The following is a 26,224-nucleotide window of genomic DNA, read 5'->3' as shown; positions in this document are numbered from 1 at the left end:
GACAACCGACTACGCAGGGAGAACTGTGTACAATCTCGCCTTAGCCTACGGTCTGACACAGCTGGTCTCCTCGCCCACGCGATTACCAGATGTGGATGGTCAATTACCCTCTCTGCTGGACCTAATACTAACTACACACCCTGATAATTATCAGGTGACGGTCACCGCCCCTATCGGGTCCTCTGACCATTGCTTGATCAGAAGTGTGGTGCCAATCGAACGTGCAAAACGGCCGGAACAGGCAACCTGCCGCCGAGTCTGGCATTATAAGTCGGCAGATTGGGAGGGACTGCGACTTTTCTATGCCTCCTACCCATGGGGTGGTGTTTGCTTCTCTCACGATGATCCCAGTATCTGTGCAGACGCTGTCACCGATGTGTTGCTGCAAGGTATGGAACTTTTCATTCCATCCTCTGTAGTACCCGTCGGTGGCAAGTCAAAACCCTGGTTTGACCGTTCTTGCATTAAGGCGTCTCGCCGCAAGCAAGAGCAGTTCGAAGCCTGGACCAATGCACTGGCTACTCGTGATCCCAACGTAGCAACTTATAAAAAGAAATATAACTCCGCCTCTAGGGCCTACAAAAAAGAAATCTCCGCAGCGAAGGCTGCCTATATTGAAAGGTTAGGTCATAAACTTGCGCAACTCCCATCTGGATCTCGAGCATTCTGGTCACTGTCCAAGGCAATCCAAGGCAACTTCAGTCAGTCGTCATTTCCACCTTTACGCAGGGGTGACAACACTCTGGCTCACTCTGCCAAAGATAAGGCCGATCTCCTGGGCGCAATCTTTGCGAGTAACTCAACATTGGATGACGGTGGAAAAACACCGCCTTCGATTCCTTGTAAACTAAGCTCAATGCCAGAAATTCGGTTTTCACAACGAGCTGTTCGTAAGGCACTCTGTAACCTAGACACATCCAAGTCGAGTGGGCCGGATGCAATCCCTGCTGTAGTGCTCAAAACGTGTGCTCCCGAGCTTACTCCAGTGTTAGCGCGCCTATTTCGACATTCCTACACAAAAGCAGTAGTACCGAATTTATGGAAAATCGCTTTTGTTCACCCGATTCCTAAGAAGGGCGATAGATCTGATCCGACAAACTACAGACCCATTGCCATAACCTCCTTACTCTCCAAAATAATGGAAAGCATTATCAACAGCCAGCTCTTGGGTTATCTAGAGAAAGACCAGCTATTGAGTGATCGCCAATATGGTTTTCGCCGCGGTCGCTCAGCCAGCGATCTCTTGATCTATTTAACCCATAAATGGGCGGAGGCTGTCGAGAGTAAGGGGGAGGCCCTGGCTGTAAGTTTGGATGTCGCCAAAGCTTTTGATCGGGTCTGGCACAAGGCGCTCATCTCCAAGCTCCCCTCCTACGGACTTCCTTCGGGACTTTGTAACTGGGTTACCAGCTTCCTCTCAGGCAGAAGCATAGAGGTCGTTATCGACGGTTTTCGCTCTGCTTCTTTGCCTATTAATGCCGGTGTCCCTCAAGGCTGTGTGCTATCCCCCACGCTGTTCCTACTGCACATTAACGACATGTTGCAAATATGCAACATACACTGTTATGCGGACGACAGTACGGGGGATGCCTGTTACTCCGGCCATTCACAAGTCTCTAGGACATACGTGGAGGAATGTCGAAATAAACTTGTGAATACTATCGAAACAACGTTAGATCAAGTTTCTGAATGGGGAAGGCTCAATTTAGTTGAGTTTAATCCCAAAAAAACACAAGTCTGCGTATTTTCTACCAAAAAGTCCCCATTTCTTGTTTCTCCCCGGTTTCAGAACACTCCCCTTAATATCTCACCGAGCATTGCAATCCTGGGTGTCCAAATATCGAGTGACGTTCAATTTCGAGGCCATCTAGAAGACAAAGCCAAACTAGCTTCTAAAAAATTGGGTGTGCTCAGCAGATCTAGGAAGTATTTCAAACCAGCTCATCTACTCCTTTTGTACAAGGCACAGGTTCGTCCACACCTGGAATACTGCTCCCATCTGTTTGCTGGCGCCCCAAAATACCAACTTCTCCCTCTAGACCGTATTGAACGTCGGGCAACTCGAATAATTGACAACCCTAAAATATCCGACAAGCTTGATCCGCTCTCGCTCAGAAGAGATTTAGCATCGCTCTGTGTTTTCTATAGAATTTATTATGGGGAGTGTTCTGAGGAACTCTTCGGTCTAATCCCACCCGCTCAATTCCACTACCGCACCTCCCGCCAGAAAAATAAGTTCCACCCTCACCACCTCGATTGCTGGCGGAGTTCCACAGTGCGTTTTACGCGAAACTTTCTCCCGCGAACTGTGAAGCTCTGGAACGACCTACCAACGGCGGTATTCCCGAGTTCTTACAACATGGAGACTTTCAAAAAGAGTGCCTTTAAGCACCTGAAAAACCGGCAGTAATTTAAATAAATTCCCGTGATATCCCTCTCTTTCCTTTTTGAGGACAGCAACACATCCTCTTCCCAGTGGATGCTTATGGGCGGCGCGTTTCGCTTAACATCAGGCGACGCGTCTGCTCGTTTGCTTTCCTATTGCATAAAAAAAAAAAAAAAAAAAAAATGCGAAAGTAACTCTGTCTGTTACTCAATCACGCCTAAACTACTGAACCAATTTTCATGAAATTTGGTATGGAGATATTTTGATACCCGAGAAAGGACATAGGCTACTTTTTATCCCGGGAAAATGACACAATGCCGGAAATCCCACGGGAACGGGAACTATGCGGGTTTTTCTTTGACTGCGCGGGCGAAGCCGCGGGCGGAAACCTAGTACTTAATAGGCGGGTTCACGCAGAGCGAGCATCCTCGCGAAGCAATTGCTACACTAAGCAGTGTTAGTGTGGACCTGCCTTATTATTCCACGCATTTTCCTAGGCCGTGTCACGTCCACAGAGAACGAGCTGCTTCGCGCGGAAAATGCTTCGCGAGGCTGCGCGCTCTGTGTGAACCCGCCTAATTATATTCGCTGTTATTATGCACTACTTTGACCTATATTTTCAAAGGCTTTGCGTATTCCTCAAGGTGTACGTCAATAGAAATACCTAAATAATATAATCCACACACATTATTTGTTAGTCGAGGTGTTTCAGCCGTCATAATTTTCCAATAAAATCTTATGGAATTGTTTTTTTCCTCGTGGATAATATGGAGTAGAATTGCATCATATATCTTCTATGACGACTGTAGGAGTCAATCAGTCTGTCTGTATGTGAAACCCGCATTGATTCATACAATTGCGTACAATGTAAAGTTCAATAAACGAAGTACTTTTCGCGGTTTCTATTGTGTTAAGGTAATTTTATTAAAAAACAACAGATAATTTTTTATTTTGCCCAAAAACTAAAAAAAGGAATCTGTCTTCTGTTGGTTTCATAATATTGCCCTAAAGAAAATAAAATATATTTTCCCTTTACGTTTAGGTAACTAGCGACCCGACGCGACGCGGACACAATGTGAAATTAGTTTACTACAAAGTATGAAAGTAAAGTTCAATTGATTTAGTTTTAAAATTTGATTATTTTCACATACTTAGGTACTTACTACGCAATTTTGAATAGATGTTTTGTCTTTACTCTTTACTGTGGTATATATTTTAAAATATTTAAAAGTATGGATTATTGTAACGATTCACCGTTATTAAAGAGACATGATACATTGCAACCATGGATTAACAAGATGCGTTTAATTATCGCAAGTTAATATTAGATGTAGTAATTACAATTTCACATTTCTCCCTTCTATATTTAAAGGAATTACAAACAGATTAATATAAACTTATTACTCAACATGTTTACTCGATCAGGCGAGATATGAGTTATATTTATACAAGCAGGAACCATTAAAAAACTTTCTCACTAGCCGGCGCCATTTAATTACCCGGTTATTTTGCGAAATGACCACTTGCGTTAAGTGTACGTAACACGGTGACAGAATGATGATTAATTGCGGTTTAGCCGTAACGAAAACGTGACTGTATAAGCATTAGCCTGAACAATGAAAGGGGCGATAATGGCCTACTTTTTAATCTAGGTTGAATTTTTATCGTTCTGCCTATATTTTGTCCTTTGATGTCTATCTTATTAACGTAAGAATTGAAATTAATAGACTGATTTTAGATAGAAGCTGTGGATAGAAGCGCTTGAAGGGAAGTGAAGATGTTTAATTTCATTTTTCTATTGAACTTATTAAAATGTTATAGTTAGTTAAATAAATTATTTTTGAAGATATAAAAATATCGATCAAAACTAATACAAAAAACCTTTTTTTCATTGCGCCTTTGCTAGCAGCTGAAAATTGAAGCCAAATATTACATAGAGTTCAGAGCTAGCATACTATTAAATATTTTGATTAAATGGTGTAAAATACTAATTTTACAATAATATGACTTTAAAACGCAATCATTGCAGTCTACAATAGGTAGTAAAAAGAAATTGATAGAAGCGTCACGATTGTGGATTTCGTTTCGAATGAGAAAAAAATAATATGACGCAGAAAGAAAAACGAGACACTTTAAAAGGTTTTATTCTAATCACGTGTACAGTGCACGCATTTTTTGAAACAGGCCTGTAATATAATATTAAAAAACGAGCGAGAGAGTTTGGGCCGAACACACGTGTCAGAAGTGAAGTCACATTACTTCATGACGTGACGGCATTGCCATGACGCGATCTTGAAATTATACTTACGCGTCTAAAGAAGTTTCACTTGAATATATTTCTTATAAATTCATTTAGTCAGCAACCTAATGAATTTTTCACTCTCGACGAAGTAATTTCAAGAAAGTAACCGTGATTTTTATAAATAGTATCGAAATTCCGTAGATAAAAAAATGGAAATTATAAAATAGTCTTAACTTATAAGTATTTATGCCAATAACATTGTTAACAAATGAAAGCGAGTTTCCGTAGATAAAAAAATGGAAATTATAAAATAGTCATAAGTCATAACTTATATTTATGCCAATCATAACATTGTTAACAAATGAAAGCGTGTTTCCTTATTTTTTTTACCTACGCATACCTACAATATATCATCAAAGCTCTAAATTGCTTGTAGCACAGGAACTTCGTGTTTTGACTATTTTTGTATGAAGGAATAAAAAAAATGGAATTTCAGTTTGCGGCAGGGAAAGTTGTAATTTCTACTTTTTATGATTTGAACAAGAAAATTTTAGGATCTTCTATAAACGTTTGTTATGATTTAAGAAAAACTAACTACTTATCATTTTTTTTTAATTAAATATTTAGGTATATCGTTAAGCATCAATTTACTTTACCCAACATTTAATTTAATAAATATTAGACACAAGAAAATTTTATTTTTGTGATGTCATGATGCTTAATAATGTAGAGTCATGTAGAGTCAGTCAGAAAATATTTTTATAATTTCAAGTTCTTAATTATATATTATGTATATTAATTGTTGTTGTATTTTAAAATATAATTTATATGTACTTTGACTCATTTAATGTCACACCATAAAATTTTGGACAGTTAAAATATAGTCATACAATTAATTTGGTATCGTAGTCTTTAGAGGCATCTCAATAGGTATTGCAATTATGTTCTTATTAAGTACCTAGGTAAAAATATTTTTTTGCAATGAAAATTAGTTTATTAAGGAAAATATAATAACATAAACATAATTTTTAATTTTTTTCAATACCGATAACGAAATAGTGTCTCATCATCTCTATCAAATTTTATACAATACAACAATTCCATATCTAATCAAAGTATATCCGTTATTACTTAACACGAGTGTATCCTCTAATAATCGAGGATATCAAAACATTTATTCATTGACATGTTTGCCAAAATTGAGTGCCTATTCGTAAACAAAAACAATAGTACAAGAAAAGCGTGTCCTACTAGCGTACGCAGCACGCAGATCACGAGTAGCGAGAGTAAACAAAACTGGGCTGAGATATCGCGGTATGAATAACGCGCACCTCGCTCCCGCCGCCCATTCTGTCGCGAACCGCCGGCAACTCCGCACGTTGCCATGATTGACTACGCGCGCCCTTACGATCAAAACATGTGTGACTATTATCTGCCGCAGTCGCCGGCGCCCGCGCGCCTCGACGACTTCCAAGTTTTCAAAAAGGGATCCGCTACGTGCACCTACGGGAACTACTACACCACTTACGATGTACTAGCCGAACCCGAAGTTGATTCTGCCACCAATGTATACCACAATCTCGTCAACCTCCGCGAATCTTACCGCCAGGAGGATTGGAGATACAAAGGCGTCATCGACTGGTCAGCTGATGATACTTTCTCTTGGATTTTCGATTGCGCCGTCAACGAGGGATACAATGGCTATGATATACCTTTTTACAACTTGAGAATTCCCGGTATAGAGTTCAAAAACTTTGGACGTGACGATATTCTTCACAGAATGATGCACCCCAGCATTGATCCCATCGTATCACGGAGGATAGCCGATATTTTATATGATAAACTGCAGATTCGCTTGAGTGAAGAAATGTTGCGGCACTCCACGGTGTTGAAATATGCGGATCCTTACCAAAATCAAGAATCTGTGCAAACTATGTTGGATTTGGACTCTATTGATCACAATAAGAATAGGTTGTATGCGTCTGATTACAAGCCGAACGACGGCAGTTTTATGCAGCCAGCTGACTCGAGTGATGACGCTGAGGATGTTTTTGGATCAACGGAAACCGCATCACCTGAATGTGCCTACGGTAGTGATGGAAGCAAGTCAAGTGATGACGAAGACAAGCGGAAATTGTTTAAGAGACCCCCCGGCAGGCCGAAAGGCAGCGGCAGAAAAGTTGGCAAGCGTCCACGTAGCGTGTCCGTCCCGGAGTTCCTAAGAAACTTATTGTTTGATGAGAAATATTGTCCTTCTATAATAAAATGGGAGGATTACTCGCAAGGAAAATTCAGGTGAGTTAGTTTCTATGAATTTAGTGTTGTTGTTTATGTATGTGATTTGCACAAGTGTTCGTGACTGGAATTTCTGCTGTTGAATGCATTTAGGTCCTTTAAAACACGTGGGTTGGCACATGCTAATTGCAATGATATTATGAAACGTTGGAACAATACCTCTCGTACGTGCTGATGGCTGCGATGAATGCATTTTAGGACCCATTGTTTTATCATAGAAAACATTAACTCGACAATAAACTGTAAATACATATTAATTACTTTAGAACAAATAACTAATGAAGGTGCGAAGTTGAAATGTGGTTGAAATTGTAATGAGCAATTTTTAATTTATTAAATTGAAAAGGAGTAGTGCTCTACTACAAATTACAGTAAGACTATCTAGGCACCTCATTACGTTTAACTACGAGAAAAAAAATATTAACTGTTTTCTTCAACTTCTTCATAAGGAATATAAGTAAAGTGACTTGTTTTGCCTTTAATCCATATAATGTAGTTATTTATGAAAATACCTAACTGCCATTAAAAAATGCTATAAAATTCTTAGAACTTGACAATTCCATTAAGAATAATTAGATTCGATTAACTAGTAATTGAGTAGATACTTTTAAGTGTAATTTGTTGTTAAATAATAAATTTTTAATTGGTAGAGTCGATGTAGAGTTTATAACATAATCACATGTGACTGTTTATTCTTCAATCAGTTTAAAACAAAAGGCTAGAATTGAACAATTTTCTTTATTTTCATATTTTATAACATTCGAAGAACTAACTCTATGAAAATTAATAAAATGATTTTTCTCAGTTATGATGTTTTATACCTGCTTGCTGGATTGCATCATCGAAAATTAATTATAATAATTGAAGAACTAAGACTTGTTATGTCAAGATTGAGACTTGTTGTTTACTCTTTATAATTTTTTTAAAGCTCTACATAAATTCAAACAACATAGAGCGATTTGAGATATGTAGAGTTTATTTATAATTAGTAAGTGGATTTACATTTTACACTACATATAATATGAACGTTGAAAATTATTGAATAACTATACTTTTTAAATGTTTCTTTATTTAATGTAAAGCTAGGAAAGTGTTCCATGAAATGAGTTATATTTTAAACATTGCGAAAGTAATTGAACATCTCCATGAATTACTATTATTTCAGTTTTCTAAAAAAACCATGTTAGGTATAATGAGATTTTCGGTATAAATGCAACAAATTAACGATTCTTAGTTTTGTTGTATCTTATAGTTTTTACATCTTTTGCTTGTGATTCTCATGCCCACGTTTTTATGCTTGCCTTAACCTTGTGGATCTGTCCTTGCTAATGGCTCACACGTTTGTGATGTACACAATATATTGAGTTTTATTACAATGGTATAAAGTCTAAAATGGTGTAGCATCATCCGCTGTGGGCAATTGTGTTCCAACTTCGCGATTCTGACCTTTATTTTTATTTTATTAGGTTTTACGTTTTTTTTCATTGATCACATATGCAAAAGCTTAGTGTTCAATATGGATGCATTTTCATTTATTTCTGGCACTATTTTTAATCATTAGATAATCAAATGTCAAATTCGTTGTAAGGTTTATATTTATATTTTCAGCTTCGTGTTTTTTAATAATTTTTGTTAAAAATACTGAGTTTTTAAAATTATAATATGACATGTCTCAATGAATCAACGTTAAAGATATTTGGCGAATTGGTATTACACACACATATACATAATACCTCTACATACACACACATACTCAAAAGAATCATGTTAAGATTCCTCTGCTTACAAGAAAAAATGAAGGAATATTACATAACTAGGACACACCTACCGAATACTATATACAAATGCTCGTATATTGAATTGTGCGCGTGTGTGCAATATAAACATTATTTTCTATGTATGGGTTGTATACGTAGTATATTATTATTAGTCTGTGGTATGGGTATTTATTAACTCGTATTGTAACCGGTTTTCGACCTAAGTGTTCTAAGAATATAGTACATAATCATGTTTGTGGAATACACATAGTATGGTTATTAAGTTCAATTAAAATTGTTAGCTTTTAATGTTGTGTATGTTATTCTAAAAATTATCATTGAAATCAAAGTCGACTTATTGCTAATAATTCAATATTTTTATGAATAACAGACAATACATATCCGCTTATTGGTGTAACTTATTAGAATTAATGTGATATAAAATATACATATTAAATATAGTGTATACTTACTATAAAAACTTTTAAATTTACAATTTGTTTCGAATCGATCATAAAGATTCGTGTTTTAAAACAAAGAAAACCTGTTCTAATGCCAAAATTTGATAAAGGATTTTTCGAAAATACCTAACTACTACAAATTAACATTTTTTATGCTATGCCAACGGCCAAAAGAACGATTATTTACACAAACAATTTTGGTAAAGGAAAATATAATAGGTATATAACTTAAAAGCTTTTGTACACAAAGAATCTTATATATAAAAATGAATCGCAAAATGTGTTGGTAAGCGCATAACTCAAGAACGGCTGAACCGATTTCGATAATTCTTTTTTTATTATATTCCTTGAAGTACGAGGATGGTTCTTATGTAGAGAAAACGTAAACAGGTACCACGGGCGAAGCCGGGGCGGACCGCTAGTATTATATATAATATAATAAATAGTATATAAGGGCGCGTAGATATTATAATCCATTGCAAGCGAAATAAATAGATAAATTATTATTATCTGTGAGTTTAAACAAAAATAAATAATAAACATCAGAGTTAAATTTTTAATAAATAAGAGCTTTATTACATACTCTACCATAATTATTTATCTATACACATAATATGTATATTGTATATTATTAACTAACTTTAAAACAGAGTAATGAATACATAGACTATACAAAATAATACTAAATACATAGGAAGGAGAAGAAATAGAGTACAAGCCATGTCTCCGGGCTAGTATAGTAACTAGGCCACCCCTCTTGTTATAGATTTTTTTTTCGTTGCCACGGAGCCTCAAGGACGCCTCTCCACTTCCGGTACCGCTTTCTTTGGCGTAGGTGTTAAGAAATTTTCCTATAGATAAAATTACCAAATGCTTCTTTGTTTTTCTTAAAAATGTTTTTAAAGAATTCTCTGAAGTGCGGTAGGATTTTTCGGTATTTCGTTTCATATATTTTGGGTTAAAAAAGTTTGAGGTTTTATAGTCGAGACATTTAAATAGAATAAGAATGTATAATACGTTTTGTTTACCAAATAATACTACTTTTACCGTAATATATTTTATCAATGGCCCTACATAATGATATGTATGATAAAAAATTACGTTTTCCTTAAGAACACTGAGCATATACAATAGGTTGAATAATTTTCCTTTTACGGTAAAATTTAGGGTAGGTCATTTGAGTTATACAACTTTATGATTTACAACATTCAACTATTAACTGCATGCACACAGCATACATACAACACGAATTCCCAAAAAACACACTTTCATACGCAGAATATTTTTACCGAAATGTGGATAAAAATAAAAAGGGAGCGGTTGCCATGGCAACCCCGGGCAGCATCGAGTCACGTGTCGCCGCTTCCGCTCAGCGCGTTTTTCTCTCGCATTTTTCCCCTCACGGGGTGGCGCACCCCCAACGGCTCGTGTACGCTAGCCTTAATTGCGTCTGTGAGAGTGTGGTCCAGAGAAATTAGAACGAGACTAATGCGACACAGAGGCAACCGAAAAACTTATAGACTAATTAATGTTTTTTATGGGTCTTATTCCTTATGCGTTATAATATACATTAGATAATATACAGTGCGTGCAAGCGCTATAATATATGGCATTGGATTTTTTTAAGTTCAGGAAGTAAAATATTTTAAATGATGATAATTGTGTGACTGTGTGTGTTCTTTTTATTTAATCTTCTGTTCATTTTATTCTGTTATTTATATAAAATATACCGTCTGAAACAGATAAAAGTCGAGTATCAATTTCAATATAAAACATTTCTCGTGATACATATAGCTAATATTATATATCACATTAATTAATTATCAGAAAGATGCTCCTTATCGTCGTCATAGAAAAGACAATAACTTTAGCGATAAATAATCAGAATTAATAATCAGTTTTTTAGTTAAAACTGAAACGTTCAAATGTGATAATAATGACACATCAAAGATAATTTATCTAGACTGATTGATATTTAATAATTAAAGTCATTATCGACTTTAATTAGTAATATTTATATATTTACAGAAGTAAATTTGCAAATCTAATATTTTCATCAGTTTTTCTCTTAATAAACAACAAATTTTCAAATTTTAATCATCGTTCAAGAACAGCGTAAAAATAAGAAAACATTATTTATTATTATTATTTATTAAAGAAGCCTATTTATGTAAATACAATTTTATTTTGATGTTACTTTATTCGAGCTACGTGTATAACTGCCCCGTGGTTTTACTCGCATTGCTCCTCTAGCTCATAGCCTTCCTCGATAAATTGACTATCCAACACTGAAAGATTTTTTCAAATCGGACCCGTGGTTCCTAAAGATTATCGCGATCAAACCAACAAACTATTCAGCTTTATTTTATTAGTATAGTACATACGAGTATGGTAAGACATGGGTAAGCTTATCGTGCTGTAACTTTGACATAAAACATTATCATTTGTCCTTGTTTACACGGCCTAATAATAACCAATTAGTACAATAATATAAGCTGACCATAACGCAAACAATACATAAATATATATAATGTAACGCGTCAGTTCATCCGGTGTAATTAATTTAGTTCTGTGCTTAATTGGCTCTCGTGTAGTAATTATTATGATTACTTATTGAAGTCATACATTAAAAATGGTGATTTGTATACCGTAATGTTTTCTAGGATTGTAACATAAAACATAAATAGCTTTGGGTGATATATTTCATCAGTAATTTCTAAAAAAACTTTATTTTCAAATCAAAAATATATTTGTTTAAGGCCGTGTACGCGGTCCGTGCGCTGTTTGGCTCTAATATGTGATTTTTCAAACCAGATTGTCCATCAACCACTTATCTTACAAACATATGAATTACTAATAATTTTAGGAAATTTTATTGTCTATATAGTTAGTTAAGAGTTTTTTTCAATTAATACATTATTTGTGAATACCATCAACATAACTGAGCCGATGATTACTTGATTTCGCTTTTAGTGTCAATTTCGAAGCTAAAAATATCTGAAATCGCTGACAGATCTAACACAAAATTTTTTTTAACTAACTGCAAAAATCCTTATTAAAATAGTTAGTTAAAAGATTTTTTTATTTTGGACTCCTAACTTACGAAATTAAAATCCGAACAATGTGAATTTTTTTAGAAATTATAGTCGACAAAATGATTATTTTCACCAAGATATTTGACTTAGTTTAATATAATTTTTACATATTGCAATAAAAGAACGTCTTACTTATAAGATAAAATTTAAAAAATCAACTAAGGTACCTCTATTATTTTTCTACAATTTTTTTTAAAGTACTATAAAACACTGCGCGCGACCCGATTAAAATCAGTCGGCAGCGAGCCTTTCCAGAGAGAGGACATGTTGCTCGGCGCTCTCCTGTGGACTTATGCTGTTCATAGTAAAAGGATAGCGCAAGCCGCGATCTATCGTAATAGATCGCGGAGATTTTGACTTGCGTTAAATTGAATAAGCCCTCTTAACACGACCAGTGATTAGAAAACTCTCTGAACATTTTTACTCTGTACACAGCTTGCACCAAAGTCCCTGTAACATTTCTTTTTCGTGAAAATCTATTTATAACTAGGGCAGCCGCGTGTAGAGTGATCCTTTCCGATATTGACTCTAGTCCTGTAGCAACAAAGTCGAATTTCACTTGCACGGAAAGATGCGTAAAACATCTACATAGGTATATGTATCAACATTTTTTTCTCATAGTGGCTCTATTATATTGATTAGTAGACCCCCCTTCCGGGTAGGCTTGCTTCAATCGGCCTTAAGTTTTCTTTGTTTTTCGGTCGTTCGTTATTTTGTTAGATGAATGAAATCTTTGAAACTAACAGTTTTTCTCCTTAATTTCCGTAATAGGTTTATAATTGCTTTAATTTTATTTTCTAATTCATTGCGAGTCATTAATGTTTGGGATGTTCAAATGTCAGATTTGATTTTCTTGTCGGTTAATTATAGGATATTTAAAGGACATAATCTTGTTTTTCAATTTTTTTTTAAGAAAAAAATATACTAAATAATAATACAACTATAAAATAATTAAAAAAACATGTCCTTCAAATGAATTCGCATCCTCCATTTCCGGAAAGTCATTTCCATACTTCGTAAATATATAATAATATAAAAGAAGTACATAATTAATATCTTTGCCAAACAAACTTATGAGCTAACAAAAAACCGTAAATAAAAAACATTTATGACCCATTATGTCAAAAAAATCTACACGTGTAAGAATTGTAGGTATTTGAATACAAAATATGTACGGCGCGATTTGAAAAAACTTCTGATTATAAATATATATTTTGGAATAGGCTTCTTTAATCATAATTATATTTTAATGTGAATTGACATGACGTGTTTATTGTTGAAACGTGTAATTATTTGTATAAATTAGGAATATGTGATGATTAATTAAACTTGTTAATTTTGTTGTAAAAGATTGTATTGAGTATTGACTATAATATATAAAATATATAAAATACTAGCTGCTCCGCACGGTTTCACCCCCGTGGCTCCACTCCTGCTGCCCGTAGCGTGATGAAATATAGCCTATAACCTTCCTCGATAAATGGGCTATCTAACACCGAAAGAATTTTTCAAATCGGACCAGTAGTTCCCGAGATTAGTGCGTTCAAACAAACAAACAAAAAAACTGTTCAGCTTTATAATATTAGTATAGATTACTTTAAAAACGTATCTTTATATATTTATCGTTTATATCATATTATATACTAGCTGTGTCCTGCGGTTTTATCCGCATTGCTTGGCTTCTAGTGGTCTAAGAATGATGATAATACTTATATGTATTATAATAATAAGGCCTTAGCCTTTCTTGATAAACCTAACACTGAAAGAAAGTTTCCGAAATTACGGAGTTCAACCAATCAAACAAACAAACTCTTCAGCTTTATAAAATTACTATAGATATGATTGATGTTTGACAATGAAGTTAATAAAAAAAATCACAGAGAAATTTTTTCTAAATTTTTCAAAGAGCCCTTTGTTTTTACCTAAATATATATAAAATAAATAAATAATTGTTATGTATATAAGATACTAGCTTACCGCCCGCGGCTTCGCCCGCTTTGTCTCAAACCTAATAAATTAAACACTAACCTACCTATTGAATCACTCTATGTATTAAAAAAAAACCGCTAGAAAAGATTTAAGCATACAAAGGACATAGGGACAGAAAAAGCGACTTTGTTTTATACTATGTAGTGATGGTTTATGTAATAAACATCTAACAATTACTGATCTGAATAATATATTGATTAGGTAATAAACAAACAAAAAGTCAGTATGATTGAGGACTGAAGAGATTGAAGATTCCTCTAAAACTACCTATACAATATAGGTACATACCTACATACATCTAGTATCTATATATTATATGAAAGTAAACGTTTAAACGCCCACAATGTTTTGGGATTATTATTATTTCTATAAAAAATGTTTTATTTTCTTTCCAAGAGCAGCAAAGATTCTAATAAGGCATCTCTGTAGAAGAATTCTAAATTTCTAAAGCGTTGAAATTATTGTTATGTGATCTGATGTTTACACAGAATCAAAATTAAGTGTTGTGGATTCTATTTTTCTAATTTTAAAGACCAGAAAATCATTGAATTATATCTTAATAATTGCTGTATGAACGCCTAAATTTCTTATTAATTTGATTTATTTATTAATTATCTATTAATAATTATTTTTCTCTATGTTTATACCGTTTTTCTATGTGAAATACTCCCTTCTAAACCTATGTACCTATATTGCTTCACAAGCCGACTTTGGAATAAAATACACGCTTCATTTGTTCTTGGCATCATTTATATCGATTTCTTGGAACTCTGCACAATATACTATGGCAATATAAATTAATGTATTTATTCATGTGTTTGTGTTACATTTATATATTTCTTATAAGAAAAATGTTTCAAAAATGGAGAATTTTCTTTTACATTCTTTCTAGACCTGTAGGTAAAATTAAAATGTTCTTATCACAGGCAATATTATATAGATATAATATTTATTTTTAAAGTAAAAACAATACCTAAATCAAAATGTAAAAAACCACTACTGAAAATCCATGATAGGTAATAACGACATTGTTTACAATATCACACGAGTTCCGAGGAACCCTGAAAATAAAGTGATACAACAATTTGCACAGCGGGATTTCCCTGCGTCGATTCGCACACATACACCCTCACTCACACTGATATAGTACTGTATAGTACACAAGTGACGTATGCCACTGGCATGTGTGTGAATGGGTTTATTAGAAAATGATTAAGGTTTTTTTACGTAACATCAGTATCAATTAGTATGATTCATTCGATTGTTCGGTGGTTTTTGTTTTTATCGCTAACTGATGACATATAGTTTACAGATTTTGTATTGCAGATGTTATCTATATTTCAGGATTTCGAATATTATCTGCTACGCGATTTCACACACACATGCTTGTATGCGCGGACGCATTAATGAGATTAACGCTGTGTTCACACTTGTTTTAAAATTTTATTTAAGTATATATTATATGTAATATGCTTACATACATTATACAAAATATGAATTATAGTTTTGCATGTTTTTCAAAAATCTAATTATTTAAAAATGATTCAAATTCTTATTAGTATCTGCTTCATTCAGGGATTTTCTTTTCTCGTTTTCATTTTATTGACACTAAAATCCGTTCGAGGAAACCACAAATGTTAATTATTAATTTTTGTGTTTAATGATGTTATTTATGAATCCAAGATAATTATTTTGAGGTAACAATTTATGAAAAAACACTGATATGACGCGACCTTATCGCGCGATAAAAATAGCGTTGCAATTATAAGAAGCGATGGCATCTGACTGGTGCGAGCGAGACGGCATGAGGAAAACGTGAAAAAAATTGTAAATGTGATTTATCTCGCGAACGATCGATCTGCACAAATTGACATTCGAATATTTTGACATTTGTAGTGTTGGGGCGTTCTTTTTTCAAATTCCTTTTTTTATTCGATATCTGTGGCCAGTTGTTTTTGCCTTGCTCATAATTGGTTGGATGAAATATTGGTCATTTTTTTTTTAATCTATCAAGATTCTTATTGGTCTGTATTTATAGATAAAAAGGCCACATGCAAAGTTATTTATCCAAAGAGGAAAATATAGAAAAAATTCTATCGCAATTATAAATTGGAATTAACTATAATTTTGATTGGCAAAAATTATCGTAAAGTTTTCTAATTTCTTGTTAATATAATGCGGTTAGTAGGTACTAGGTATAATAAGTAATGGGTATTTTAAGTTTTAACTATTATTTATTAATTATTTATTCGATTTATGTTAGTAACATTAAAATTTAAATGTTCTGAAACCTATAAGAAAATCCGTTACACATTTGTTATTCCTGAAATTCAAATTACGAATTTCAGAACTACTCAATTCTTAAAAACATTTAACATAAAATGTAAACCATAATCTCCTTACTATAAAGTTCAATTTTGATTTTTCGGTCCACAGTTAAAAAGGGAAACAATGTTCGAACGAATAATCGGTTCTTTGAACTATAAAAAATAAAAATACAGTACTGACGTAGAGACACGAAAATTACTGCGTAATTGATTTGTTGGGCTTATAATTGCACATTTTTCTGAGATGGGTGGATTTCTTAGAAGCTATTAGTAGATACTGTATTAGTAAGAGTTTTATAAGTTAATTTGTTTTAGAAATAACAAGTCAATCATTAAATTGATTTTTCCTAACAAGAGAGCATTGTATTTTGCAGTTGGATTAAGATAGGCTTTTACTTCATGAAACGAGTAGGTAATGACAAACATATTATAGCATTTTAAATACATAGCTATCTATTTTTATAAAAATAACTCTACCTTAATATAAACCCTGAAGTAAGTGATATTTTTTATTAAATTATAGACCTACACTGTTAAACTATGGTTTCTAAAACACTATATAGTTTTAATGATAAGGTTATCAGCTGTTCATTACAACATAGATAACGTATACTCATAAACTATTTTTAAACCAAACGTATTGAAGAGAAAGTAATTTGTAACAAAATTAATTATATTTTAGAACAATTCTTATGTAAATTGATTTGTTCCATTTAATAATGTTCTATTTTAGCACGTTTAATCTAAGTCAAAGCTTTGAATCAATAATTCCTATATTTTTTAATTATTTTGAAACTTTATTGCAAAAAAAAATTCTTTTAAATATTTAATTTCATGAATATTTACATGGTAAATGCTGCGAATAGCTACACAATATACATATTATAAAATGGTATCTAATTTATATAACAAACTAACGAATTTAACAAATATCTTCTTTTTATAATACAAGAGCAGAAAGGCGATATTATTGCAAGTTGCAACACAGATTTATTACTTTGTGCATAAGAGACAATATTACAAAAAAAATCCCCCAAATTTACACAATTGTTTTGATCAAATGAATTATAACGAATTAATTCCATTTTCTATGAATAAGGTAGTTACGTGTTAAGTATTTTAATTCTTACAATTTGCATAAGCAAGGGGATTTTTAGCCACGGGATTTCACTCATATGCAAAGTAGTTTCAGAAACTTTATCGGTACTTCCCTAACTCAGGTACCAAATGTTACTCATATATATAATTATCATACAATCTGTATATATAACCTGTTTGAGGTTTGATATATGAACTGTAAATAAAATGGCGCATGTTCGCCTTGTTTGGGCGTGCTTCGTCCGTTGCTCTGTGGAGTTCGAATATATTATGGTTTTTATTTAGGTTTTTTGAAGTGAAACTTCTTTATCGGGTTTGGAAAAAAATTTAGTGTAACATTTTTTCGTTGCGCGTGACATTTTTCCGTTACGCGCCATCTTTTTCTTATCCCTACCACGCGTGATTTCGTTTTTCTGTAAAGTTGCATATAAGTTGTAATTTACAACTTATATGCAACTTTACTTTTTATTTTTTTTGAAAAATAAGGTCATAAAGAAGTTTCACTTCTTACGTGTGTAGGTACACTAGTACTTACAAGCACACATTTTTTTTATATATTGTTTTTTGTGAATATTGTCTATGCATGCATAATGCATATCTATCCTACTAGTTCTACTAATAAAATAAATGCCAAACTTCTTAAGGATGGTTGGTAACTTGGTAGCATCTTTGTTGCTGTTTCACGAAAAAAACTACTGGAAGGATTTGCACGAAACTTTACAGTGTCATAACATAACATAATATTTAAGACTAATTTACCGTGTGTGGCTTGGCCTGCGTGGTCAAAGAAATTAGATGTGAAAATTAGATGTTTCACCGCGGTAAAAACTAGCCTATGTTGATTATCTAAAATCGCTTGCGACGTGACGATTTATGTTCCTAACCTACGCTACTATCGCGCACGTTATTGCATACAAAATACTCCACAGTATATCTAATCAGTTATACAAATAATACAATCATGGTAACACTAACAAAAATAAATATTGATCTTGCGGTGTAATTCAGGAATATGTCAATATTGTTTACTTTGGTGATAACGGTTAAGTAAAGAGTATCAAAAAAATGATGTTTTATTACCCATTTTATGCCGAAGAGAAAAAAAAACAGTAACTAAGTAGTTATATTTACAACCAGAATGTCGTGTCTCTGAAAGATGAACCTAAAAAGTGGCGAAAAAAAATTCCATGGTCATCGAAGTAGGACTTGACAGAGAATCATAAAGTTTTAACATAAAAAGCAACACATTGCGAATTTTGTTATAGCACAGAAACAATCTTAAAGCAGTGAATACATATAAAAATATGCCCAAATAAAGCAATAAACAGATCCTCCACATAACCTCAAATATTTCATTACGATAGGCGTGGGATTTACAAATTTACACCAAATCTGTGACAACGCAATTGAAACCGTCATCCCTTGTAATAAATATGACTATCGCTTGACACTTTCATGGCTGAATGTCACTATACCAGCAGAAGTCAATAATTTGCATTACGCATCACTTGATACGAATCCTTGACCGACAAAATGAAAAAGAACAAAAACTTTGTAATACATGTTCCGTAGAAATGGTTATACTCACTCTTACATTATTAAAATAATAAACATAGTTAAAAACCCGCTTTAATATGATAAAGTCAGGGAATTATTGTATTGTTATTTGTCACCGATCCATCTTTGATACCTAGTGTACAAATTTTGAGTTAAAACTGTCCGTTTGAAGTGGGATGAAATCGAGTCTAAAGAGTTATATCACAATATACAGATACAACCAGTAGGGAAACTTCATACAAACGTTCAAAATGGCTCACGAACACAACCAAGACAATCGTAAAGGGTATTCTTATATAGCTGTCAATTGTCATAATACCCTTACGTTTCTCGACTCTCGTAAAGCTCGCATGTGTGCGTGAGCCATTTCGAACGTTTGTATGAAGTTTCCCTACTGGTTGTATCTGTATATTGTGGTTCTATACTATACTTATGAAGCTAATATTATAAGCGTGTTACAAAATTCACTAGGTATTATCACTCGTAGGTATCAAAAATACCTAGATTCACATTTTCCTCAACCATGCTCTAAGAAATTAATCATTGAGATAGGTTTGTACACTATTATTAGCATTGTAATGACAACAATAACTTGAAGTTTACCTATTTTTATCCTACTTATCAGATTTCCTTATTTATTTATTATAATAGATACTAAATAAATATTTTCAGGATTGTTTTCAGGACATTTTCCTACACGGCACGATCATCATCGTATGGGATCACCCATACTTTTCGCTTGTGTCATGGAGACAAATGGCTGATAAAAATTTATCTACATAATATATAATCTTCAAATAAATACTTATATAGATAATAAAATTGTTAACTTAAATTGATATCTAGACACATTTTAAACAAACTCTCAGAAGTAAACATTAATCTTGAAAAGAAGCCCGTTAAGATACTAAAAAGTTTCATTAAAGATTTTGACATCGCACAAAGGCCAGGAATCCTTAAAAATTGCAAAAACATGTTTACGACTCTGTCACGTTGTAGCAACCTCGAATACAAATGAAACAGTGTTGATACTTTAAACAATAATGTACAGTTAAAGGACCAATATAATATGTCAACTGACTCATCGTATAGTTTAACTATATTGCAACTGTTAACCGCTCAAAGAAAACAATATACTTAGTAAAGAACAGCAAAGGTTCTATCAATGAATTAAATTGCTAATTATAAAAACCATTATTGTTTTAAAACACAAATCTGTTCTATTACTCTATACTCATAAATTTCACATAAGTAAAAGTGAAAAGTATAAAAGAAAGTACGCGTTTTAGAACCAGATTTAGCTTTTTGCAAAATATAATTCTTTATATAGAAGTATTTGCTAAGTTATTTAGCTGCAGATTGTATCTCAGACGTCATTTAAACCATAATAGACAGATTTTTTAAATTGAGGTCATTTTTACATCTACTAACAACATAATGTTTTATTAAGTTGTTTTTCATGACACCTTTACGGTAATCTGTGTTATATCACTTAACGGATTAGCATGAGGTCAATTTAGAGTCATGTGGAATATAAATACGGTAATAATAAAATGTATATTGTTTGCCAACTTTTGCTTAATCCAGTCTTCGCAGTAAAGAGAAAATCCTTGTGTAAGAATAACAAAATGTTTTATTGTTAAAGCTTTAACAGAAGACATTTTAAAAACTCAAAACTCAAAACAAAGTATGGAGAAATGTTTCTGCTAATAATTATGAATTGACATGGAAAATACGATTGCAAAATGCTTCTGAATCATCAATTTCCAATTTAATATCAATAACATGTCATATAAAAGAAATTATATTATTATGGACAATGATATACGTTTGAGGGTCATAAAGTTGAAATTGTCGGTCACAATGCCAAGTTGGATGCTTTTATATGCAGTTTAATACTTTACATATTAAGGCATCAAAATATATTGAATTGCATAATGAAACTTTGTTTACTTGAACAGATGGTCATGCAAATAGGTCATGATAATATTGAAGTCCTAATATTTCTTTGACAGAAAAGAACGCTAATAAACATGGAAAAGTTTTACAAATATTTTTGTTAGAATATGTCACTAAGGAATGTTAAAAAATGTTGATAGACCTAGGCCTTGTAAGACCTACCAGTAATTTCGTCAATGTACACGAACAAGTTCACATTAAGATTTGTCAACTGTTCTTAGTAATCATATCACAGTATGTGATTCATACAAATTTGGATGCTGGCCGCGCCTCTGCGAGGTCGAGGTCCGGCCTTGTGGTATATCGCACCATCAGTTGGGCCAAGGAACAGGCCTACGTGAGACGCATCCTAGTACTTTGAAATGGCAGGTATCCAATGCACTGAAACGATACAGTTTAAGGACCATGAGAATTCCGATGCAACTGATGTAGTTGATGTACAGCTCGAACACTTAGAAGATACATTGACTCGTACACATTAGGATATCGATTTGTTGACGGTATCGTAGAGTATAAATACCGTTCAAACCGAACGTGACCACAATATTGTGTACAAAAAACATACAATACAATAAACGCTTTAAGTGCCAATCAGATATAACTTTAAAAGCATTTGCAAAATAAAGAGATATCGTTGTTGATAGTAATAACTTCGTACTGAGAAATGTGGACTATAAACACTGTTTGCATACTAAACGCAAAGCCATAACAATAAATGACGACCATGTAACCTTACTAGTCCGTGACACTTCAACAATAAACCATTTGACGACTCGTTTAAGCAACGACCAGGATGTGACTAAACATGATCGGTAATGAATGAAAAAAATCTAATTAGCCAGCTAATAGAACTAAAAGAATATCAGTCAGTCGTAATTGAAACCGCGTCTTGTGTTTAAATTAGTGGTAACGCGACACTAAAAATATGTGTTTAAATATGTCGGAATTGATTTGAAAGCATTAATGAGATATCGCAAATAGCTGTGTTTCACAAGTAACTGATAGATCAATTAAATATGATACTCATTTACTGTTTAAATTACTTTAGAGTCTTTGACGAGAAATATGAAATGATTGCAACAGCAGCTATAATGAAAGAATCCGCATTGCCTGCAAATGATTTTGTATTCCTAACCTCATTAACGTAATTGATAATGAAATAAACAGACAAGAATTCAATGCCATGAGTGGTGAGCAACAGCTGTAGCTGATTTTACGATCTATAAACCACGGCAGTTTGTTGATAAAGCGAGTTCCAATCGTCCTAGCACTTCAATGCTAACTATGGAAATAAACACTAATCAACAATTAATTGTTGCTTTTAGCGATGTTGGGGACGTTATTGATTTTATTTAGATTTCAATGCAATCCTGGCTTTTATCTTCTTATTGTTATTTATAAATTTGTTATTTTATATTTTTACTCGACGTCAATCAATCATATTTTTTAGGCTCTTCGTCTGTTCTTTTTTTGTAGTTTTGATTCATGATATTGTTAGCCTTTTTATAATCTTCTCTTGCATCTTTATTTGATTCATCATTAGTTATATTATATTCAAATATTTTTAAATTGTCTGTTCAGATACAAATTTAAATTGATATTATATTTTTAAACATTGTTCATATTTGCATACGAGTAGTCGTCATTCATCTGCTTGAAGTTTTTATTTCCTTCAAGACAAGGTCAGATTTTTAAGGCTTGCACTTGTGCTCATCATATAAACTGCAAGTACTTGTTAAATTATTATAATCAAATAAATTCAGTTTGATCAACAAGCATATCGTTTGATACTAAACAAAATGAGCTATTTTTCACAGTCCAAATCTCCGAAACTCCCAGTTAGCTATACTGTTGCTAACCACATCTAAAACCCATTAAACATTCCTGCTACAGTACATACAAGCTGTCTAATGTAACGTAATTAAAAATATTAAAACCAAGCCTGCACGTTTGCTATCGTCACGTTGTTCGCTGATAATGGCTGCAACACGTTGCCCTTGACTCCGATCACAATTAGCTGGACATTTTGCATCATTACTCGACACTATACCTACTCATATTATATACCTTAAGCAGACTACCTGAGAATTCATTTAATGATCTGCAAATTATATGCAAGGTTGTATTGGATGCACGTCGAACTTGACTCTGTTATGACTTGTCTAGCTTACGCCTCGTTTCAATACTTTATTATTCGCATGTACTTGAAAATTATTATTCCAATGGTAATTTGAAATCATCTGTTTTTATGGAGTAAATATTTCATTATCTGTTGGCAAGTGCTGGAAATGATAGAGTCTCTAGACTCTAGTTATCATTCGAAAGCAAGATTTGGTAACGAAATAATACACCATACCCGTTTTTGATATTTGATAATTTTGTTTATTATAAAGTAACACTTATAAGAATCACCATGAAATATATTTGTAATGCACACTTCTTTTAACAATGTTTTAATGAATTTAATTGCATTGTTTTCTAATAACCGATCAATCGTCGCGTGAGTCTTATTATCATCAGTTTTAACCTTGTCAAGTTGCTTTACAAACCTTGAATTAAAAATGTACCAGAAAGCAAAATTACTCTTACTTTGTTTATGAATAATTACGGCCACGGTGGTTTAGAAACAGAAGTCATTATTTGATAAGAATGAATGCGGAAGGGTGTTGCTGTCTAAATCGTTAATGCCTTATCAGCGGCAGAAACACGGGAAGCACCTGTCAAGAAAATCAGAGCAATTGTACTAATGTTCTTTTCTATCTTTGCAGATTCGTGAAACCAGACGAAGTTGCGAAGCTTTGGGGTCAGATGAAACAGAACGACAACATGACATTCGAGAAATTCAGCAGAGCTATGCGGTACCACTACCGGCAGTCAGTGCTCGTGTCGGTGCCCACGGCGCGCCTCGTCTACCAATTCGGCCACAAAGGACCAGACTTCAGAACCGACAACCCCAACTTCGTTAAAGTCAAATCGGAATTGGATGTTCACGATATGACCTTCTCAAATTCGTAGTTAAGCTTCGGAATGGTTAACATTTTGGTCAATAATTTGATTCTCAGAGGAGGAAGGATTGTGTTATGTTAATGTACGCTCTTGGTACAATTCTTTCTAATGCTGTTCGTAGTTAGAGAAGTATTGAGTGCGCTACGTGGTGGGCGTCGAATGGAAGGATATTGTTTGGTTATGAAAAGAGGATTGTCCAAGAGCTTAATTGTTTTCAATGATAGAAAGAATTAGGGTATTATGGAGGAGATTAATTAGATAGATATTACGAGAAATGTTTGAAAGGTCACGTAAGCTCAGAGTAGGAATCGGAATAGTTTCAATGGTTGTATACAGAACAAAGATTGTTAAAGGTTAGTCCCGTCAATTAAAGGTTGTAAAACCGATTTGTTGAAGTGTCCATATTATTTTTTTAAGTGTTTAAGTGTATTTTCTGACGATGTACACTTTACGTCTTAGTGATTTTTCAGAGCTACGAATTTTTGATAAAGTATTTTTGACGTTTCAATAATTATTGTTGTTACCATAATATTAAGGTTTAATAATAGTTATTAGATTAATCAATTATAAAAACATTCCAGTTTTATTGTAAGACGTATTTGAGAATTATTTATATCACGTTGTTTAAGTCGAATTTTGTAAGTTTATGTTGCCATATTGTGAAGTGGTTTAATGTACTTAATGATATTTAATTATTTGACATTAGTTTTTTTCTAGAAAAATACATAAGTGATAAGACACGTCTCTCAGTGTTTAAGATTATATTATATTTTATAAGATAAAAAGGCGCGAATGTGCAATAAAATTTAGAATGACAAGTGTAAAGATCTGTAGGCCAAAGATAATGTAGTAAACAAAAAAAAAACATGTTTTTTTTTCTTGTGAAGTTCTCTTAATATATCTAGGTATTATACATTAGTATTTAAGTTTATAACTCTCAGGCAATTGCTGTGATGTAAAGTAAATTTGTAAAATTACTTTTATTTATGTAAATACTAAGTTTTAATTAATCTAAGTGTTTATTTTTTAAGTCCGAATTATTATTTTTGTTTTTTAATAATGGCTTCAAGGTACAACTAACATTATTCATCGCCAGAGGAGAAAACAAAACTAAAACACATAACTAATGATTTATTTATTTATTTTAATTGAATGTAGGTACCTATTTTATTCTAAATAACACGCCTTTGTATCAATATATCGTAACGGAAGTACAATTTTTTTTTAAAAACATCACATTTTAATAGTTGTTTTTTTTCTAGCATTTTTACATTTTAAACCATGCATAATAACTGCGGTTATTTATAAAATATAGACGTACCTCGATTATAATTAAAGATCAATTCGTATGAGATTTTAAGCTTTTTTTAAATGTTAGATATTATAATATAATATACTATTATGCTCTGTAGAACAAATTCATTTGTACGTATTATAAAATTAATTTTTCTTACAGTAGGTACTTTCAAGTTATATAAAAAATATCCGAGACGAACTTATTTCATTTCATTAAAAGAAAAAGTAAAATAATAATTTGATATGCCGAATAATTCGGCAATTATTGTATAATTAATTGATTGCTTTCCTTATTAACGTTTTTTTTCATAATATGGACTTAATACATATATTACTAAAATTAACCTTGTCCGAACTGTTTTCATTATATTATATAATTAGGTATAAGAATTTATATACATAAAATTGTGCTCAATTACCTGTCTTTTATGTATAATTTTAGACGTTCAGTATCTATACAGAGTGTCCCACTATTGGTATACTTAGCGCGAAGGGACTTATAATTATTTTGCATACACTGATCACGTTGGGCGGGTTGCTTGTTATGGGTGTACCTGTACACATAAGACTTTTAAGAATTCATCTACATATTTGAAAAAAAAACTGCTCCTGGAATTTTATAAGTATTTTTTACGTACTCAGCGTATGCAAAACTATAACATCCTTTGAGCTTAGTATACCAACAGTGGGACACCCCGTTTATGTAGGTATATTAAATTTTACTAACCTTTGAATTTTAAAAAATCTGTTCAGGAT

At 32.8% G+C, this 26,224-nt stretch overlaps 1 protein-coding gene across 1 annotated transcript; it reads left to right on the top strand.

Moving 5' to 3' along the window:
• Positions 1-5,965: 5,965 nt before the first annotated feature.
• Positions 5,966-26,016, top strand: LOC123695579 (ETS-related transcription factor Elf-3-like). The gene is made up of 2 exons (XM_045641473.1): positions 5,966-6,923; positions 23,935-26,016. The coding sequence occupies exons 1-2, from the start codon at positions 6,013-6,015 to the stop codon at positions 24,179-24,181; spliced, it is 1,158 nt and encodes a 385-aa protein (XP_045497429.1). The 5' UTR covers positions 5,966-6,012; the 3' UTR covers positions 24,182-26,016.
• Positions 26,017-26,224: the final 208 nt, after the last annotated feature.

This window comes from Colias croceus, chromosome 11, assembly GCF_905220415.1.
Source record: "Colias croceus chromosome 11, ilColCroc2.1".
NCBI lineage: Eukaryota > Metazoa > Arthropoda > Insecta > Lepidoptera > Pieridae > Colias > Colias croceus.
The sequence above is the reverse complement of the archived record's forward strand: the minus strand, read 5'-3'. Positions and strand labels throughout refer to the sequence as shown.